The sequence below is a fragment of the Orbicella franksi genome, chromosome 4 (genome assembly GCF_964199315.1).
Source record: "Orbicella franksi chromosome 4, jaOrbFran1.1, whole genome shotgun sequence".
In the NCBI taxonomy this organism is placed as follows: domain Eukaryota; kingdom Metazoa; phylum Cnidaria; class Anthozoa; order Scleractinia; family Merulinidae; genus Orbicella; species Orbicella franksi.
In genome coordinates, this window is record NC_138148.1 from 23275646 (window position 1) to 23294260 (window position 18615).

At 37.8% G+C, this 18615-nt stretch overlaps 3 protein-coding genes across 7 annotated transcripts in view; 1 reads left to right on the forward strand and 2 right to left on the reverse strand.

The window, feature by feature from the left end:
- LOC145484989 (interleukin-1 receptor-associated kinase 4-like) overlaps window positions 1-18615 on the forward strand; it is a 212542-nt gene that overhangs the window by 103391 nt on the left and 90536 nt on the right. The gene's annotated exons all lie outside the window — the stretch shown is intronic.
- Window positions 1-18615, reverse strand: part of LOC145484947 (scavenger receptor cysteine-rich domain-containing protein DMBT1-like) — a 132194-nt gene that overhangs the window by 90193 nt on the left and 23386 nt on the right. The window lies entirely within an intron of this gene.
- On the reverse strand, window positions 6-14682 carry LOC145484503 (uncharacterized). The gene is given in 2 exon segments (XM_081463113.1): window positions 6-14276; window positions 14631-14682. Coding segments are annotated over 2 exon segments (717 nt in total). The 3' UTR covers window positions 6-13611.

The window sequence follows — 18615 nt, forward strand, 5'->3', positions numbered from 1 at the left end:
TATAAATGAAAATAAAAGCAAGGAAATTGATCAAAACCAGAAAACAAAATCAATAAAAATCACACTAGGGATAAATCAAAAATTTACTTAATGCAGAACAAAATGTTTCCAACTCCATTCACTTCACTAGAAACAACACCCCACTGGAGAAGCCAGCAATCCTAGACAAAAAAGTTGGGACCGCAAGCAAGTTCTGCCCTCCCCCAACTTACAATGTTGATAATCATGTGATTTTTACCCCTTTTTGTTAGAAAAAATGCAAAATTTTCCAACATTGATTAGGGGGGATGGGGGATATGTGATCTAGCTCAAGTCCCAACCAATTTTGGCCACGATTGAGGCTGCTAGAGACTGGGGGCTGTCTCATTCTCTGAGTTGGCAAATGCTTTCTTTGAAAGGGCTTTCTTACAATGTAGGTAGCTCCAAGGAGCCTTTGATTATAATGCTTAAAGGAGGAGGTCACTCCAAAAAACATATATTTTTTGTCAATGCCAGTAACAACCTCACACTAAGTTTAGCCACTCACTGAAGTTTCAGCCTCTAAAGTGCAGGTTTTACATATGAAATTCACCTCTGAAAAAACCCAAAATTTGACATTGTTGCTGCCATTTTGAACGGTACTCAACAGCCACGCTGCATTTTATGATGTCATTCTGTCCAAGAGATTTTGTCCAAATGGCTACTGACAAGCCTTTTAACTACCACCCTGGGTCAGAAAAACATTCAGCCATTCAAACGGCAGAGGTCAACCGTTCGAAAAAAATGCAGCCGTTCAAATGTACTCAGGAACTTCCACCCAGTTACATTTAAGTTATACTTGTTCCCCTTAAGTGAGCCATACAATGCCCTCAGCTGATGGACTAAAAGCAAGCTGTCACATTCTCATTGCCAGTTCCCACACTCTTTGCTCGGAGCCTCTGAGACCATGAGCCCCCATTTGGCAACGAAATACTACGACAACAACAATGACAACCACGAGGAAGAAGAACCGTTTGCATTTCATGACTCCAGCTTTCATACGGAAGCCTGAGAAAAACTTGCCAAGAAATTGCATGTGAGGTGATGGCCACGGTCAAAAAAAAGGGTGTGAACAAGATCAAGTTCCATGCTGTTCACTATACTAGACAAAGACGACAGAAAGCCTTGAGCAATAATTGCAATCTTTGTTAACTGCAAAACAAGATGTGGTCTTTGCAATAGAAACTAGTGAGACAATCTCAGATAGTGCATAGTGCAATAATTAATGGCTCTGATACAGTAGTCACATGGGCCCTCACCTATACCGTCCTCTCCCTTTCTAGTCACCTAGGCCTTTATCCCTTGCAGAATATGAGTGCACAAAACTTGATAAGACATAATCTTAGCATTGTCTGTGTTTCATGTTTGCATTTTCTTTCAAGGTCCAAAAATAACTTACAATTACCGTTTGTCAAGACGGCTTTGAATTTTATTGTGGTGTTTTACACCAAGTTTCAGTCATTCTAAATTCAATAATATGCAGAAGTAGCAAATGTGACAATTTTACTTTTCACACCAACTTTTGTAACTTGATACCCTTGTTTCCTCGCAAATATAAAATTTGTGTTTTTTACTTACTGCTGGAGATAAATGGAATAAAGCTAGATATCTGATGAAAAATCGAAGAGGAATGATTTTGTTTTAATCTGAATGCAAACTTCCATTTCACTGATAAACAAGAACTAATCCAATTATCAACAAGACGATCTAAGATTGTAAGTCAGGCTGTAGCTAGACATGCTACTATGAGTGTTTGATCATTTGCGGTACGCAGCAATTCTAAAAATAGCATGTACAGATGCATGTCTCACAGAAATATCATTGCTTATTTTAACTGACCGATAGATGAGAGTGAAAGCTATGGTAATCGTAGTGAAGTTGATTTGAGTTGTGACATCACCTATGTGTTTGAGCAGATTGAGGTCACTGTCTTCTTCTCTCACCCTATTCATTGCAGTTATTTCATATGTACTAATCTGCACTCCTCTGAGTTCATAATTGTCACAGAGTGAGTGTTTATAATAGTCTGGAAACACTGTACTAAGCTCTCAATGGATGGTACTTCTAGTAGTACACATGTACCTGAGGAATGGCTTCTACCATATTCGTCTCTTGCATGAGAATCAAATCTCTTGTACCTTCCATTATAGTCCAGCTGTCAAGGAACTAAATTGTTCGTTTTTTGATAAAAGCATCAAACTTGCCCGGGTTACTAACGTCTGTAAGACAAATATTTCATGATATGGAGCCATGCCAAATTTTCTTCCAGAACCATGGAATGCGCATGTCAAAAATATGGCATACAAGGCCCTTACATGGAAACGAGGCTGATACAAAATACCAATTTTTTTGCATTCTGGGATTACTATGCCTCATGTCTTGCTTTTTTAATACCACACCAAATTAACCATTGTCTTTGAGTCTTAAATTACGTCACGTGATAGTCACGAGACCATGTTCAATTACCAGCAAAGAAATACGCACTAATGAAATCATTACCATTTTTAGAACTACCAAAGAAATCATTCAAACTCAGAATTAAAAACAAACTACTAAGTGTTCTCGAAGATGAAGATTCCTTCATTGAGGTTTGCAGGATCATTTCTAAATTAAAATGCCAGTAGCAGTAGTAAAAAAAACAACAACCAACCAACAATCAAACAAACAAAAAAATATATTATCTATTAAATCACATTCTTTTCCCACTTTTTATTTTTATTTTGTTCACTTTTTTTCTAAATTTCTATTTTTCTCTATTTATCATGATAATAATAATAGTAATAAAAGTAATAATAATAAATCATTTGTAACTATTGATAGACTAGCCCGCCTAGAATAGCATAGCTATCCGTGGGCCAGTCCAACAGTAAAATGTAGGTTTTTTTAAGAAATAAAATGATAATGATGAATGACGAATGACGATGATTTTTTACATACCAATTTTATTATTTGCAATGTAGATTCTATTATCTAGACTAGGAAATTCAAACCTTGAATGTATGTTTTGGATGTGCCAAAAACGTAATATCAAAACTATGCATCAAATCAAGGCTGAGATACAGAGTCAATTTATATAGCTTTGATTGACATGATTTTCTTGAGTTACTTGCTTACTGTGATTGAGACACCTTTTCTATTTCGCATTTGAAACTTTCAAATATGCCGGAATAGATCAGGTACTTGAACTTTTTGGTCTGAAGAAAACGTTTTGAAAAACAGCTTTCATTGGCTATAAGGTTCCTAAGTCTGCTTTTTAAAACACTGGCTGAATAAAGGTTCTTTTAGTTGTAATTTCCACCACAACTACACAAACTGGTACGGTCAAGATTAGCCTTCAAGCATATGTTAATTTTTTGAGAGAACAAGAGTTTCCAATCACTTTGCTGCAGTATTTTTCAAAGGAAATGCAGAAAAAATGTAAACAGCATTAAAATGTAAAATACATCATGTCAATTTAGGTAATGCAGCCTATGAATTTGTTTAGGTTGCTTTTAAAGTACGTTCTAAACTTAAATGAGAAAACAAGGAAACTTGTAATACGACCTACTGGATGGTATATTTTATGTCTGTGAGAAATGTCATCTTTAGTCTTTAATCTTTAATCATTATTTAAATGCGGTAAGAATAACATGTCTAAGATCCTGAACCTAAAATTCTAATCCTAATATCATATTAACTTACAGCAACATTCTACTTATAATCCTGATTTCCGTGATTACAGGGTAAGCTGTTCCAAAGGGTTGCGCCGCTGTAACTAAAGCTATTTTTCATGTAGTTAGTTCTCGGAGAGGGAACAACAAGTTTGTTAACAGAGTCCCTCAGAGCATAATTTGATTCATTTCGTGTTACAAATTTAGAAGTGAGATATTCAGAAACCAGACCGTTTAAAGACTTGAAAACCATTAGAGCTTTCTGAATTTGACTTTGAAATTGCAAGTCTTTCCAGCTGAGTTTGTCAAACAAGGAATCGACATCAGCGTCATAGCCCGACGATGAAGTTATTACTCATGCAGCATGGTTTTGTAGTTTTTGTAGCCTGTTAGATAGTGTTTTGCCACAATTACTCCAGACTAGGCTGCAGTAATCAAAGTGAGGTTGAGTTAGTGATGTTGCATATGCAGAGTAGGGTGATTGAGGCACAAATGACTTAAGGCGATTCCTTAGTATTGCATTTTTGGAAAATAGTTCCGTACTGGGTGTATTTTGGCCAAGGCGAGGACTTCAAGCTAACCACAGAACCGTCCAAAAAAGTGCAATATTCCCACAACCAGGCAATCAAAAACAGCTTAAATAAAGCAATACTGCTTATGTGAATAAAAGAAGCTTTACTTTCAACATAAAATTTTGTCTTTCAAGCAACCAAGACTTAAGAGTCACTGACTGAAAATATCGAGAGTGGCTGGCCAGGTTGGAAAAATCGAAATTCCTGAAACTTTGCCTAAAGAACGCTTTTAGGGAGCCACTTTCGAAAGTATTATTACGATTTTCTTAGAATTTAAAGTCTTCAAGAAATTCGCAAAAAACGAAATATAGCTTTTTGCCTCATTAAACATGCAAAAAATATCTGGAAAATTGACAAAGTTCTCGGTATTCGGATTGAAACAATTTACAAAACTAGAACTCAGGGTAAACTTAGCATAAGAGCTTTAAGTTTCTTCTATCTATCAATGGGAAGTTTTAAATTTTTCAAGCATTTTGAAGGATTCCGTCGACCGTTGAAGAATTGCCTTCTAAAGCCCCTATGAAAATGGCAAAAATTGCGTAGTTTTTACGGGCTCAAAACGCATCTTGGTATATCCGATATGGAACTAAAACAAGTACTGTGCAAAAGAGTGTCGTTTCTACTATAATAATATGGAAAAAAATTTCTGGACAATCGAGGTTCACATAGGTAAAATGTAAAAGTTCGCGACAGTTTCTTCTCAAATTTGAATAATGTGGTATGTTCAAAGAACTCTATTGTTGAGCACTCTAGTCTGTTTTTGTTCCATTTGTGGGCCTTGCTTTGTGGGAAATACACAAAAAGAGAGTTGATCCATGTCGTTATTACAACATTGTTTCATTATTTCCCGCAAGGTACACAAAACTACAGACAAAGCCCAAAATATAAGTTCAAACACGCTACATGTATTACGTGACTGGCGTCACGTAATATTTATTTTCAGTTAGCTCCAATTGGAATTACTAGATTATTGAGGATTAGACACTTGCTTATAATAGAGACATAGCTGGGTTTGTCTTTCCCGTTTATATACACTCGATTAGCCCGCAAATATTCGAAAGGAGACTGGTCTTTTAAAGTAAATTTTAGCATGTGTCTCGATTTTGATTTCGATGGAAAACGAATCAATTAAATACACGAAATGAAACGAAGAGGTTTTATTAACGTGATCCAGCCAGACCAAGGAAGCAAGTTTTCTTGAAAAATAGAGTAAGACTGTTTGAAATCGAGACTAAAAATAACTGGGGTGCTCGTGGTACATTTTCGGGGTTAATCTTCAAAAGGTCCACCACGAGAGCTTTCGTGGTACCTTTTACGGGGATTGAGACGAAAAATATGACAGGGAATAATGTGTTATGTAAACGGTTATCAGTTTAACCATCGATTTTCCCTCTTTCTTTATTATTTGGAAACTATTAAGGCTAGGTAATTGAAGGCACCAACAACGACAAATCAACACAGTTAGAAATATATCGAGTAGTCATTCTATGAAGAGACTTTTCAGTTTTCATCAGTTATGCAAAAAAGTTCACCTAGCCTTAAAAACGTTTGTGTTTGCTGGCGTGCGTTCTTACTGCCCAGATTTTTTGTTCCAAATACTGATTGAAGAAGACCAAAAGTTAATCAAAGTATTTATTTCTACCAGGAGCCATAATCGGGGACGGAGACCGCAAGTCTCGGGATTCACGCGCACCTATGATATGGGACAATTTTTCTATTTTTAGAACAAATTGCGCCATCCTGACGTCTTATATCCGCGCAGATTCACGCACATGTCAGGGGCTCTCGCGTGGATGTTGTCACGTTGCGTGATCAAATGGTGAGAGTTGAGAGATTCTCTTGCGTATTTTTCACAGCGATGGCAGGGAATAAGGCAGGGAATATGAACCAGGGCGTTTATACGTAGTTTTATGCTCTGAGCTAAAGGAAAAGGTGGGTTTTTCAGGGTCGAAAACAAGACTTCAATCTCGCGCTGGGAATGAATAATAGGATCTGCTCATTCTAGTTGTAAGCTTACGTGTATGCTTAAGAATATAGCAAGAAAACTCTCTATTCTGGTATTGAGTTAATTTGTGAGTTTCTCAGACAATGTTTAATCATAACCAAAACCTGTTTTGATGGTTTCTTATTGTCTCTGCTTGTTTGGTGAGTTTGCAAAAGTTTTTGAAAGGAAAGTCTGACGCGTACAATTAGCTCATTTGCATAGTGCATGCAGCTCGTGCACTTTCAAGTCCGAGTCGGTGTTTTCAATTGTCAACAAATTTTGACAAAGATTTCTTTCGTTATTTTTTGTGCTGAGATGCTGCAACAAATTTCACGAATGCAAAAAAGGCTACTAACATCATGCGTGTTTCTTCAACATAAGCATAGTGAAGTTTTACACTGCGAAAATGACAATAGACAAGGAGTTTTGATAACTCGATCATCAAAATCGAAATCGTTATTCCAAGTTGATTAAAGAAAGCATCATCGTAACTTTGCTGATTGTTTCTGCTTTATTCACATATTTCAGCTTAGCTTTTAATATGTTCTCAAACATTTATCAATCTTAAACACATTTAAAAACTATAGAGCTATTGTTTGAGTTCGATGTACGCTTTCACACGAAAGTGCGGCGGAAGTACAATTTGTCATGTTTACTGACTCTACAAAACACGCATCAGCGGGCGCTCTCATTCATCGACAACAGAGAATTTACTGGATTTTTACACGAATAAAACTGAGCAGTATCTACGGACGTAAAGTTGTTAAGCCTTGATGAAACATCAAGCGTTGCTTACAATTCAAGCGAAACTCAAACTAGCAATTATTTTGTTTTACTTTTAGACTGACAAATTCCTCGCAAGCGTGTGGCAAGAGGAGCTAGGAAACTATGAAGTCCTGAAGCTCTGCTCTATCTAAATATATCCAGCTAGTTTTTTGCTGTGTAATGGAAAAGCTGTTAATCTTCAACATATGTGAAATTTAAAGTGGAGTAATGTACAGCTCATGTAAAAGAAGCATCAGTCGGAACACAACTTGGTCAGCGATATATGTAAGCTTACAGCGGAACATGCCTAAATTCGACACTGTCTTACTTCACTCAAACTGGAGCAGCTTACGACGAAAATACTTAAGCAAAATTCCAACAGACGTAAATGCGTTGAGTTGTGGGGCAAAAACATGAAACATTTCGGGAATTTCGGACGCCATTTCCCCCGCGCGACATCCGCAAAAATCCTCGCAGCATGTACGCGTGTGCCGCAAGTGATGGCGCAATTTGTTCTAAAAATAGAATTATTGTCCCATATCATGGGGACAACCCCAATACTTGAGATGGCGCATGCTTACGGTCTCCGTCCCCGATTATGGCTCCTGTTTCTACCCGATATTGGGCAAACTAAAACGACTTTTAAGCCCGTAAAATTACCCAATTTTTGACGTTTCCACAGGGGCTTGAATTCTTCGACAGCCGACGGAACCCCTCAAAATTTAATTTAATATAAAGTTTTCAGTATGCTTAGTTTATCCCATGTTCTAGTCTTGTAAATTGTTTCAATCCGAATACCGAGAACTTCGACTCAAGCGCGGCAGTAGCACGACGTTTGAAACCATGCATGCAGTCAGTTCAGCAGGCTGAATTAAAGTCGGCGCGACTACTTATAGCACGGCAGGCCTAATGCCGTTCCGCACGGCAGTAGCGCGACTTCGCTTCGAACGGCGTGCTCTTGCCATGCACGTGCCGAACTATACCAGGGACGGCGGAGCCAGTGTGGGGACTTAAGCTTCCCCCTCCCCTCCACTTTTTACCACGATGACAGTTTATTTTGTTTTAGTATGAGGTACAAATGAAGAAATAGGAAGGAAAAGAAAATGAAAAAAGTCTGGTTGACTACAGATTTACCAAGAATTCACAAAGCTAGAACCTTGTAGCAAATCTGTAAGAAGCTTTTCGTGTTTACATACTTTTAACCTTTCCGCAGCGTGCACTTCCTTCCCACACACGGAGGGGGGGGGGGGCGGGGGGGTTCATCCACTAGGTTGATTTTCTAAAGAACTACACCATGGAGAACGTCAAAAATACCATTTCCGAGCCCCTAGACTTAAAAAGGTTTTTTTGGGAGGATGCCCCTAGACCCCTCTACAAACTTGCGCCGGCACCGCTCGATTTCAAGCCCCGCACCTTCCCCCCCCCCCCGCCCCTATTTCTTTCACTTGAAAAAAGACTCTGCCGTCCCTGTGAATTCATATCCTGCAGCATCAGCTGCACTTGCTTTCTAGCATTTAAAAAGGTCTTCAGCAAAGCAAACTTCTTCTGATCTTCTGCGCGAATGAATTAAATTCGACGTTTGAATCTTTCATAGCTTTTTGTCATGCTACTGCCGGGCCAAATTTATTTGAGTTCGGCACAGCAGAAGCACGACGTTTGGACTAGGCCGAATTCCAACCGAGGTCAGATCGCGGGATAGACATCAAACAGTCTTATTCTATTTTTCAGGAAAACCTGCTTCCTTGGTCTAGCTGGATCACATTAATAAAGCCTCTTCGTTTCATTTAGTGCTTCTGATTAATCCGTTTTCCATGAAGATCAAAATCGACAAATAGTGGTTAAAACTGATACTTTAAAAGACCAGTCTCCTTGCGAATATTCGCACACTAATCAAGTGTATATAAACGGGAAAGACAAACCCAGCTATGTCTCTATTATAAGCAAGTGTCTAATCCTCAATAATCTAGTAATTCCAATTGGAGCTAACTGAAAATAAATATTACGTGACGCCAGTCACGTAATACATGTAGCGTGTTTGAACTTATATTTTGGGCTTTGTCTGTAGTTTTGTGTACCTTGCGGGAAATAATGAAACAATGTTGTAATAACGACATGGATCAACTCTCTTTTTGTATATTTCCCACAAAGCAAGGCCCACAAACGGAACAAAAACAGACTAGAGTGCTCAACAATAGAGTTCTTTGAACATACCACATTATTCAAATTTGAGAAGAAACTGTCGCGAACTTTTACATTTTACCTATGTGAACCTCGATTGTCCAGAAATTTTTTTCCATATTATTATAGTAGAAACGACACTCTTTTGCACAGTACTTGTTTTAGTTCCATATCGGACATACCAAGATGCGTTTTGAGCCCGTAAAAACTACGCAATTTTTGCCGTTTTCATAGGGGCTTTAGAAGGCAATTCTTCAACGGTCGACGGAATCCTTCAAAATGCTTGAAAAATTTAAAACTTCCTATTGATAGATAGAAGAAACTTAAAGCTCTTATGCTAAGTTTACCCCGAGTTCTAGTTTTGTAAATTGTTTCAATGCGAATACCGAGAACTGTCAATTTTCCAGATATTTTTTGCACATTTAATGAGGCAAAAAGCTATATTTTCGTTTTTTGCGAATTTCTCGAAGACTTTAAATTCTAAGAAAATCGTAATAATATTTTCGAAAGTGGCTCCCTAAAAGGGTTCTTTAGGCAAAGTTTCAGGAATTTCGATTTTTCCAACCTGGCCAGCCATTCTCGATATTTTCAGTCAGTGACTCTTAATTCTGGAACGATACCGGTTTCGCCCCATGGAGAGTTCACCCCTACTATAAGATTTCTCTTTCGAGTTCTTCCCAAAATTTTGTGTTCGTGTTTACGTAGTTGTCATCGAGTTATTAAAAGTTTTTGAAGAATCATTTCAGTCTATGTATGTTTATGTCATCTCGCCATCAGGGAGTCTCGCCATCAGGGAGTCTTGCCACCAACGAACTCCCAGTCGTGACCAAGCGAAGTCAACTTGCACCAAGCGAAGTCACCTCGCCACCAAGCGAAGTTTTCTCGCTACCAGTAGTCTAATAAGGCAGTGAGTGAAAGAACAAGGAATAATCTCTATATGCGACTCGATCTGGTTGGGGGCGAACTTGATCAAGTTGAGTCGATGTAGGGGCGAACTCACCATGGTGGGAAACCGGCAGCTACCTAATTCAATTCTGTATGAAGTTGATTTGAATTTTTAACGTACAACCAGTAAAAACACCCCATTTTAAGTACCTGCTGACGCGTTAACAAGCACAGTGACCCCATTTTGTTACTGCATTAATGTTCATATCATGAATGTTAATTATGCCAAGTTGCAAAAAAAGTGTGATAGTAGAACAACTTCAAGGGAATTACCTTAACTAAATTTATGGCTCCAATTGCAGAAGCAATATTTTTACACAGTTGACATGGGAATGCCACATCAGATTTTCATTGGCATTTACTCCAAGTGATTTCGCAGAGGAAACTTGTTCAATCGGAACATTATTATTGGAGAGTTTGAGTGTATCTTTACCTGGAGCCGATCAATATAAATTCCGTTTTTTGTAGCGTTAATGGTAAGTCTGTTAGACCCAAGCCATTTGCTTAGTTTTTCAAGGTCGTCAGATAGACTAGACTGAATCGGATGCAAATCAGGACCAGCGCAATTAATGTGGGTGTCATCAGCATACATTCTAGGTATACTAAATGATAGACAGTTAGGCAAATCGTTAATATAAATTAGAAATAAAAGAGGACCAAGGATCGTTCCCTGTCGCACACCACATTTAAGAGTGGTGAAGTCAGAGAGACAGCCATTAACAGAGCACCATTGTGTGCGCTTAGTCAAATACGATTTAAACCAATAAAGAGTTTTCTCTTGAATTCCGCACTGAAATTAGTTATATCCCATTAAGCCTGACTTAAGCAAATCACCTCAATAGCCAACATAGATCCATCCTTTGTCTCGGCCTCAATTTGATGCAAAGCCCCAATATGACTTTGTGCATGCCAAAACACAGATTTCTAAGTTTGAATATCTTATTACTCTATGTTCAAAATAATTACTTCTTTTTATTTGCAACGAAAAACAAGAAAGAGGAGGAAAAAAGCATTAATCGTATTAATGCAATATTCGCTATTATTTTATTGTTTATTGAAAATGATGGTCACGTGACCAATCACGTGACAAATTTTTCGACTCCCAGATACTTTATAAGTTGCTGTTATATTAAAAAGCAAGAAATCTAGGCAAAGTACTCCGGAAAAGGCTTAAAAATAAGCATTTTAACTAAGCCTCACTCCCATGTAGGGGCCTAATATGTCATTTTTTGACATGCACGTAGCGTGCTTCTAGTTGGAAATTTGGGATGGCTCCATATCAGAAAATGTTTACCTTATAGAGGTTAGTCATCCTGGGAGGTTTCATGCTTCTATCACAAAATGAACAATTCTGGTTATTTTTGGCTCTTAACAGCAGGACTATTATCAGTATGATAGATACTGACACCAATACACTCTATTGTCAGAATAACTGAATAGTTTTGTGACAAGAGTGATTCAAAAGCCCTGTCTTTAGACGTAATGTACTGATATCCCTCAATTATCAAATCACAATGATGTAGATTACTAGTGCAGCTTTCACTGTACTTATAGTCCAGTCATCCTCTGGTTTGAAGTCCAACTAATTGCAACAGAATTTCTGTCACCGCCAAATGATAGATGGTGATCAACTTACTAACATACTGAAAGTTCCCCAAAACTTGTGTGGTGGAACATGCTTAGATTAAGCTTTTTAATATTTTGAGCGTGTGCCACAGGGTTCCAACTTTGAGAAAAGTAATAAGAAATCGAACCACACAAAATAAAGTTGTTTTGAGTGGTTCTAAGCCATCTTGAACTACAATAAATGTTTATAATGTACAAAAATGTTATTAATAGATAAAAATATGAAACCATGCTCGGATTAAGCATTTTAATATCTTGGGCATGTACCACAAGATATCCAATTGGAGAAAAGATGTCTTTTCTATTATTATTAAAAATTTAACTTTAATTGCAAGAAAGGCTTTAATATTGTTACTAGCTAACACAAATGTATTTTTTCTACTACTTGCATAACACGTTTGGTGAATCTGAAAAAAAACTGTGCAACATTTCAAGGATCTAGTGATGTTTGACGTAACAGGCTCAGGGTTTGGTCCATAATTCAACAGGTCATGAAAAACAATTCCTTAATGCATATCATTTTCTAGGCTTATCTGGTAACCTCTACATAATGATGAGGGTCCCCTATACCTCTTCTGAAAACAGTTTCACGCAAAAGTAATTGGCCTTTTCACGCATCACGAAAAATTCTAAAAAAAGCTTCACGTTCACAGAATAAAGTAAGCAATCACGTTTCACGGGAAAATGCAAAGGCTAAATCATGTTTCAAGTAAAAATGCAAATTCTATTCACGTTTCACAAAACATACAAATACAATCATTACAAAAATGTATCTGGCAATACTGAAATGTACCACAGTAGATATATCTGCACATGGCCAAATTTTGATAATTTCAGACTCTCTCGTCGTCAGCATGTCTAGATCTTTTGTAGATTGGGTATTATGCATGTACAGTGGAACCCCGTTAATACGGACACCGAGGGGACATGCCAAAGTGTCCGTATTATCGGGGTGTCCTTATTGAGCCGTATTTAAGTGGGCTCTCAGATAGAAGGTCACAGACACATGTTTTATCGATACCAAGACTAAGGCTGACATTTTTTACAGCAACAAAACATTGTTTTGATTGTAACGTAGCTGTAAAATTAAACTATGGAAACCTTATGGTCATTTAACTATAAAGGTTGACAGTGCAGACTGCAGCTAGGTCATGCACGAGGTCACCAAGCAATAAAGATGACAATATGAATAAAATATGCAAATGCTACCTTCGTGAAGACAAAAGAAAGAATCCAAAAGACACATTAACACTTTGTTGACATATTTCGGTTATGACATCGAAGCAATGGTTGAGCAGACATCAGTTAAGGCTGGATGGAGTGTGGATACTAACAGATTAACTCACCTTTTCCGCAGAACCCTCCATTTTCTGCCTTTTCTCGATCGAAATGGTGTGATACCCCACGTGTGTGACACAGCGTGACAGACTAGATTCTAAGCCCTCCTGGTTCACTGTTGCTGTGGTTAGTTCTCAGTCCTCCATCCTCATGCGCGTCAAGAGATGTCGAGAAAGGCAGGCCGTCATGCTTTTTACATCCAGTTTGGTGTAGTTTACAAGCTTTTATGACGCTTAAATCTCCAAAAATGAGAAAAATTATTCCCACAAAAGTCGATGGTTCACAAATCACGCGAAAGTAAATGCATTTTTCATGGATCACAAAAAATCAAAAACCAGTTTCCTGAGGACGGAAAAATATAGATTCACAAATCACGGGAAAAAAAATCCTCATTCACGCTTCACGCAAAGAAAAAACGCCCATTCATGCATCACGAAAAAAGTAAAGGGGACCCTCAATGATGGAATTAAACTGATCAAACTGGATGCTGAGGGGGATTTCAATGGGAAATGGTGGGGTGGGGGCTAATTGACGTTTATTCATCATTTTCGCTGAGGTCTGGTGACGCAGAATTTGTGCAACTCTGTTCTTTACAGGTACCACATGCAGCCAAGCAATCCAGTCCATACTTTCTGCATGAACATCTCTGGGAGACACAGTCAGATTTACAATTGCACCTAACAATCTTTAACAAAGATGCTTGGGCTGCTGGTAGGTCAGTTCTTACGAGTAGGAGTCTTCAATCTACTAGTTTCCAACCTCAGTCTTGTGGTGGGAGCACAGCACCTCTCCACTGCTGTACCTGATGATAAACCCTGAGGTTGTGGTAGAGAGCGGTTACAGAAGTAGGAGGGAGACATTTGGGCTGTACAAATGAAGTCCCTGTTGTGATCTTCTGGCAGAATCTCGAATATCGTAACGAATCCAGACTTTTGTCAGACTGGCCATTGTATAAACAAACAAGGGACTTCTCTCCAGCTGCAATGATATCACACTTTGTGGCATCTTCATTATCAAAAGCCTCAGCTTGCTCCTGAAATTGTGCATCCTTCATAATCTTCTTAATAGCCAAACCCTTGCCAATCCCATGAATTCCTGACGTTGTATCACATCCTAGAACTGCATGAACAAAAAAGAATATTTGCGCAAGTTTCTGGTCCCAGTGCAGCCTTGATTTTCTTGATTTCCCAAATCTCTCTCCTCATTGACCTTCGCTTTAGCTGAGAAATGAAAAACAGATCACGAGTGCTTGAGTCCGTTGGACGTCCCTTTGCACGCTTTGAATCAGTATCATTCCCATGCTTCTTCAGACTCTGTTTTCCCATCCGAAAGTTGACACTGCACGCTTGGTGGTACACAGCATCTGGAGCATGTAGATCTTGTGCAAACTCTAATTTCCCCCGCACCGTAATTTCCACCCATTCATTATTCATGACTTTGCACTCCTCTTGTGTTTTATCCTGGAAGTCTTTTGTACATACCGGGATAACATCGTAGCCTCATTTTCAGCCCTCATACTTCTCGGGTTGGCCACAGTGTTTCTTAAAAACAAACCTAGATGTGGTGGACCAGCAAGCAATGGTTGTTCTTTCATTCTGCTCAACATTACGGCCTCCAGTTTTTTTGGACCTAATAAAATCAAGATGGCATTTATTGTGTACGCATTGGCCAGTTTTCACATGGACTGTGCACTGGTCGAGTGTGTGGCTTATGCTATTAATGTTTCTGCAACCTTTTCCGTCAAAGTTACCGTCAGATCTCCATTGTCTACGGACTCACTGCAAAAGCAGCAGTCCATGATGCATTGTACTTGCGTACGTCTTTGAAGAGCAAACTCTCTTGGAAGAAATCATATTAACATTTCAGTAAGTGATTCTGCTTGTGAATTATTAAGTGTTAATGTATTTAACCGCAGTACAATTTATAAAATTTCAGTTTATGAACACAAGAAGCATTGTCGCTTTGTGACATTATAACAAAGAGAGCAAAATTACTGTTAAGTGGTTGCATTAAAATTGTAAGTAATGTATGAATATATATAAGTGTGTGGCATTAAAAAAAATACTGGGCGCTGATTGGTTGAGAGAGAGGGCAGTTTTGCTTAAATTAGGGCACTTTTGGTAATCAAGAGAGGACATGATTACCCAATGCTGACTGGTTAATCGATTGCGTAGCAACCAGGATGCATAGGGAGTTTGAACAAAATCGCCACTCGTGCATTTACAACAATCAATATCAGAGTTTTTTCAACTTGTAGTACAATCTAAGAGCAGATACTTTTCAGCCCGAAGGTTGCGCCATAGCTGTAGCATGGATACATGGTCCCAACTTTTTCCAGTTATTGGTTTTTTTTATGGGTTTATGTGTCCGGCTATAGTAGTGGAGGCAAAATAACAATTATTTGTTGATAAAAACTTGGATAAACCGACGCACGAAGCTTCTTTGCTTTATTGAGTATAAACAAGCTTACCGCTGCACTTAAGAAAACAAAAAAATTTCCCTTCAAGGAACAGTCTATGTACTGATTTAAACATGAGAAAGAAAAAGGCTGAAAGCAGGGAAAGAAATCAAATTGCCAAACTGTTTGACCTCGTTGTTTGTTGTTTTGAACATGTTAAAAGAGGTGAAACATCCACAGTGAAATGTTCTTCGATTTTACTTGTTGCAGTCTCTTATCCATGAAGAAAACTTTTTTCTAGCAGCTAATAATGAATATTTGTAGTTCTTTCTTCAACAATGTCGACAATAAATGTTTTTTGAACAAGTCTTTGTTGAATAGCTTTAATCTCTCTTCAGTTTGTTGAGCAAGTCTTCCTACATTGCCGACTTGGGCGCCTTTGAGTGAAAAAAGGCTTTTCAACTTTAACCGTAATTTTGCCTTCTATGTCAGAGACATGTAATTGCATGATTCCTCATAAAATTAATGACTAATCTCACTTGTATTTTCAGAAGTTGCAGAAATTGCCCTTATCGCTTCTGAAAACACGCTTGATATTACTGATCCTTTAGATTTTACTCAACCACATGTGATTACATGTGATAAAAATACAATGTGCAACATAACTCAGACTTACCGTTTCTCACAGCACAACCCTGAAATAAATATAACTAGATATTGCAGAGAAAACATAAAACTCCAGTAATAATAAAACTCCGTGAGTATAGAACTTACAGACAATGCAGTGAAACAACCTGAATACTACTCAGCATTTCATGCTATACAGTTGGAGTCTGGGACCACTCAAATCATATGTTTTAATCTAATTATTTTATTTTCATCTGTTAATAACATTTTTGTTCATTACAAACATTTATTGCAGTTTAAGATGGCTTAGAACCGCTCGAAAAAAGTAATAGAAAAATACATTTGTGTAAGCTAGTAACAATATTAGTGCCTTCCTTGCAATTAAAGTTAAATTTTTAATAAAAAAAAAAACATCTCTTCTTGAATTGCATACCGTGTGGTACATGCCCAAGATATTAAAATGCTTAATTGAAGCATGTTTTCATATTTTCATCTATTAATAACATTTTTGTACATTATAAACATTTATTGTAGTTCAAGATGGCTTAGAACCACTCAAAACAACTTTATTTTGTGTGGTTCGATTTCTTATTACTTTTCTCAAAGTTGGAACCCTGTGGCACACGCTCAAAATATTAAAAAGCTTAATCTAAGCATGTTCCACCACACAAGTTTTGGGGAACTTTCAGTATGTTAGTAAGTTGACCAGTATCTATCATTTGGAGGTGACAGAAATTCTGTTGCAATTAGTTTGACTTTGACTATAAAAACTTCATCAGATGACTGGACTATGAAGACAGTTTCTGTTTTTGTTTCCCATGTGATAGGAATCTCCATGGTGGCAACTGCTTTAAGATTAGACTTTGGATCTGAAGAGCTCTGTTACAGAAATAGGCTCCTCCAGGGGACAATACTTGAGATTAGGTCATTTGGAGGCCATAAAATCAGCATGAAGTTTGCTCACAAGCGATACAGAACAGCAGCTATCCAATGGCAAGGGCAAGCGCTGACCTGCAGATGTAACAGAGGTCCACAGAATGTAATGCCGATGTAACTGAGCTTCTGGCTTTGCTGAAGGTGTAAGGATGGTAACCGCAGGTAATCCAAACAAAGGAGTAGATAACGATGGCTGATCAGAATTAACCGGAGGTGGTGGTTGTGAAGCTGAGGCAGAGGCTTGGTTTTCAATAAGTAAATAAGTAAGTAAGTACTTTATTTAGACAAATTTCACCAGTGAGCCTGCAGCTCGTTTAAATGTGAACGTGTACACTAAAATCAACATAGGCACGCAAGGCGTGCAAGAGTTATTCTTTTGTGTGAAGTGTCGGAGATAGGAGCATTCATGGAGCTGTTTACAGTAACGATTTGGTTAATTTGACAAGTTTTTTTGGCTGTGATGTACAGCAAGAAACAAACTGGGAATTTATGATGTCCATGCGATGTTACATCGGTCATGGTAAGATAGCTAAATAGTAAGCCATAAAATGTTTGTCTGAACAAACTAAAGTAATCTGACACATCTCCAGATTAATGTAGATACCATCTTATTTTCTAACAGGCAATTTGATTCTTTCTTTGATACAGCCCGCACTGTGATTGGTGTGACATCCGCACATGCATAACTCCCTCACTCACCGATCACATAACCCTTCCAACCCCCAAGGGGAGTTTTTGCTCAAAAATACTCAAGTTAATTTAGAGACTTTTTCGCATTTTATACAAGTCATAAGTTTACCTTTTTACACAACACAACACAACACAACTTCACTGAAAATAGAAAGAAAGAGAAAAAACCTCTGACACGTTGAAAGTCTGATTTCATTATATTGCACTTTAACTTGGTGCCGCGCAGTTTTCAAAGAAAATTTGAGCAGTTTTCATACTTTTTACCTTTTAAAATATCGGACTGAAATGAATGTCATCAAATAAAACTATTAAACTGCTACTGCAGAGACGTAAAAACCGTCCAGAAATGAAAGCTTTTTTGTTTAATATCCTGGGAACCATAGGCGATAACTTGTCAGCTCTAATTGAATTTACTCCCATATAAAAAACAAAAGTGTTAAGTTACCATTTGTTACTAAAGATAGCAAACATCTCATGGGAAAGAGTGGTGACGATTCGTCCGCTCTAATTGAATTTACTCCCTTATGAAAACAAGAGTGTCAAATTACACTTTGTAACTAAAAAACAAAAATATCTCGTTATATTCACATGCATCGAGAACAAAACAATCGTTACCTGCACTTACTATTGCAAACATTAGAACTGTTTCAAATCTGAAGTCTCGTCCCCTCTAAAACATGTCCTAAGAACCAGAAGCAACGATTCGCGACTTCTAATTAAATTTACTCCTCGTGAAAAACAAAAGTATCAAGTTACCTTTGTAACTAAAAATGAAAATATCCCGTTCATTTGGATACTACTAACTCACGAACTGTTTCAAACCTCAAGGCTCATTTCGTTCATTTAACTAAAATCCTCAGCCTAACCCACAGAAAATGTCAAAGTAAA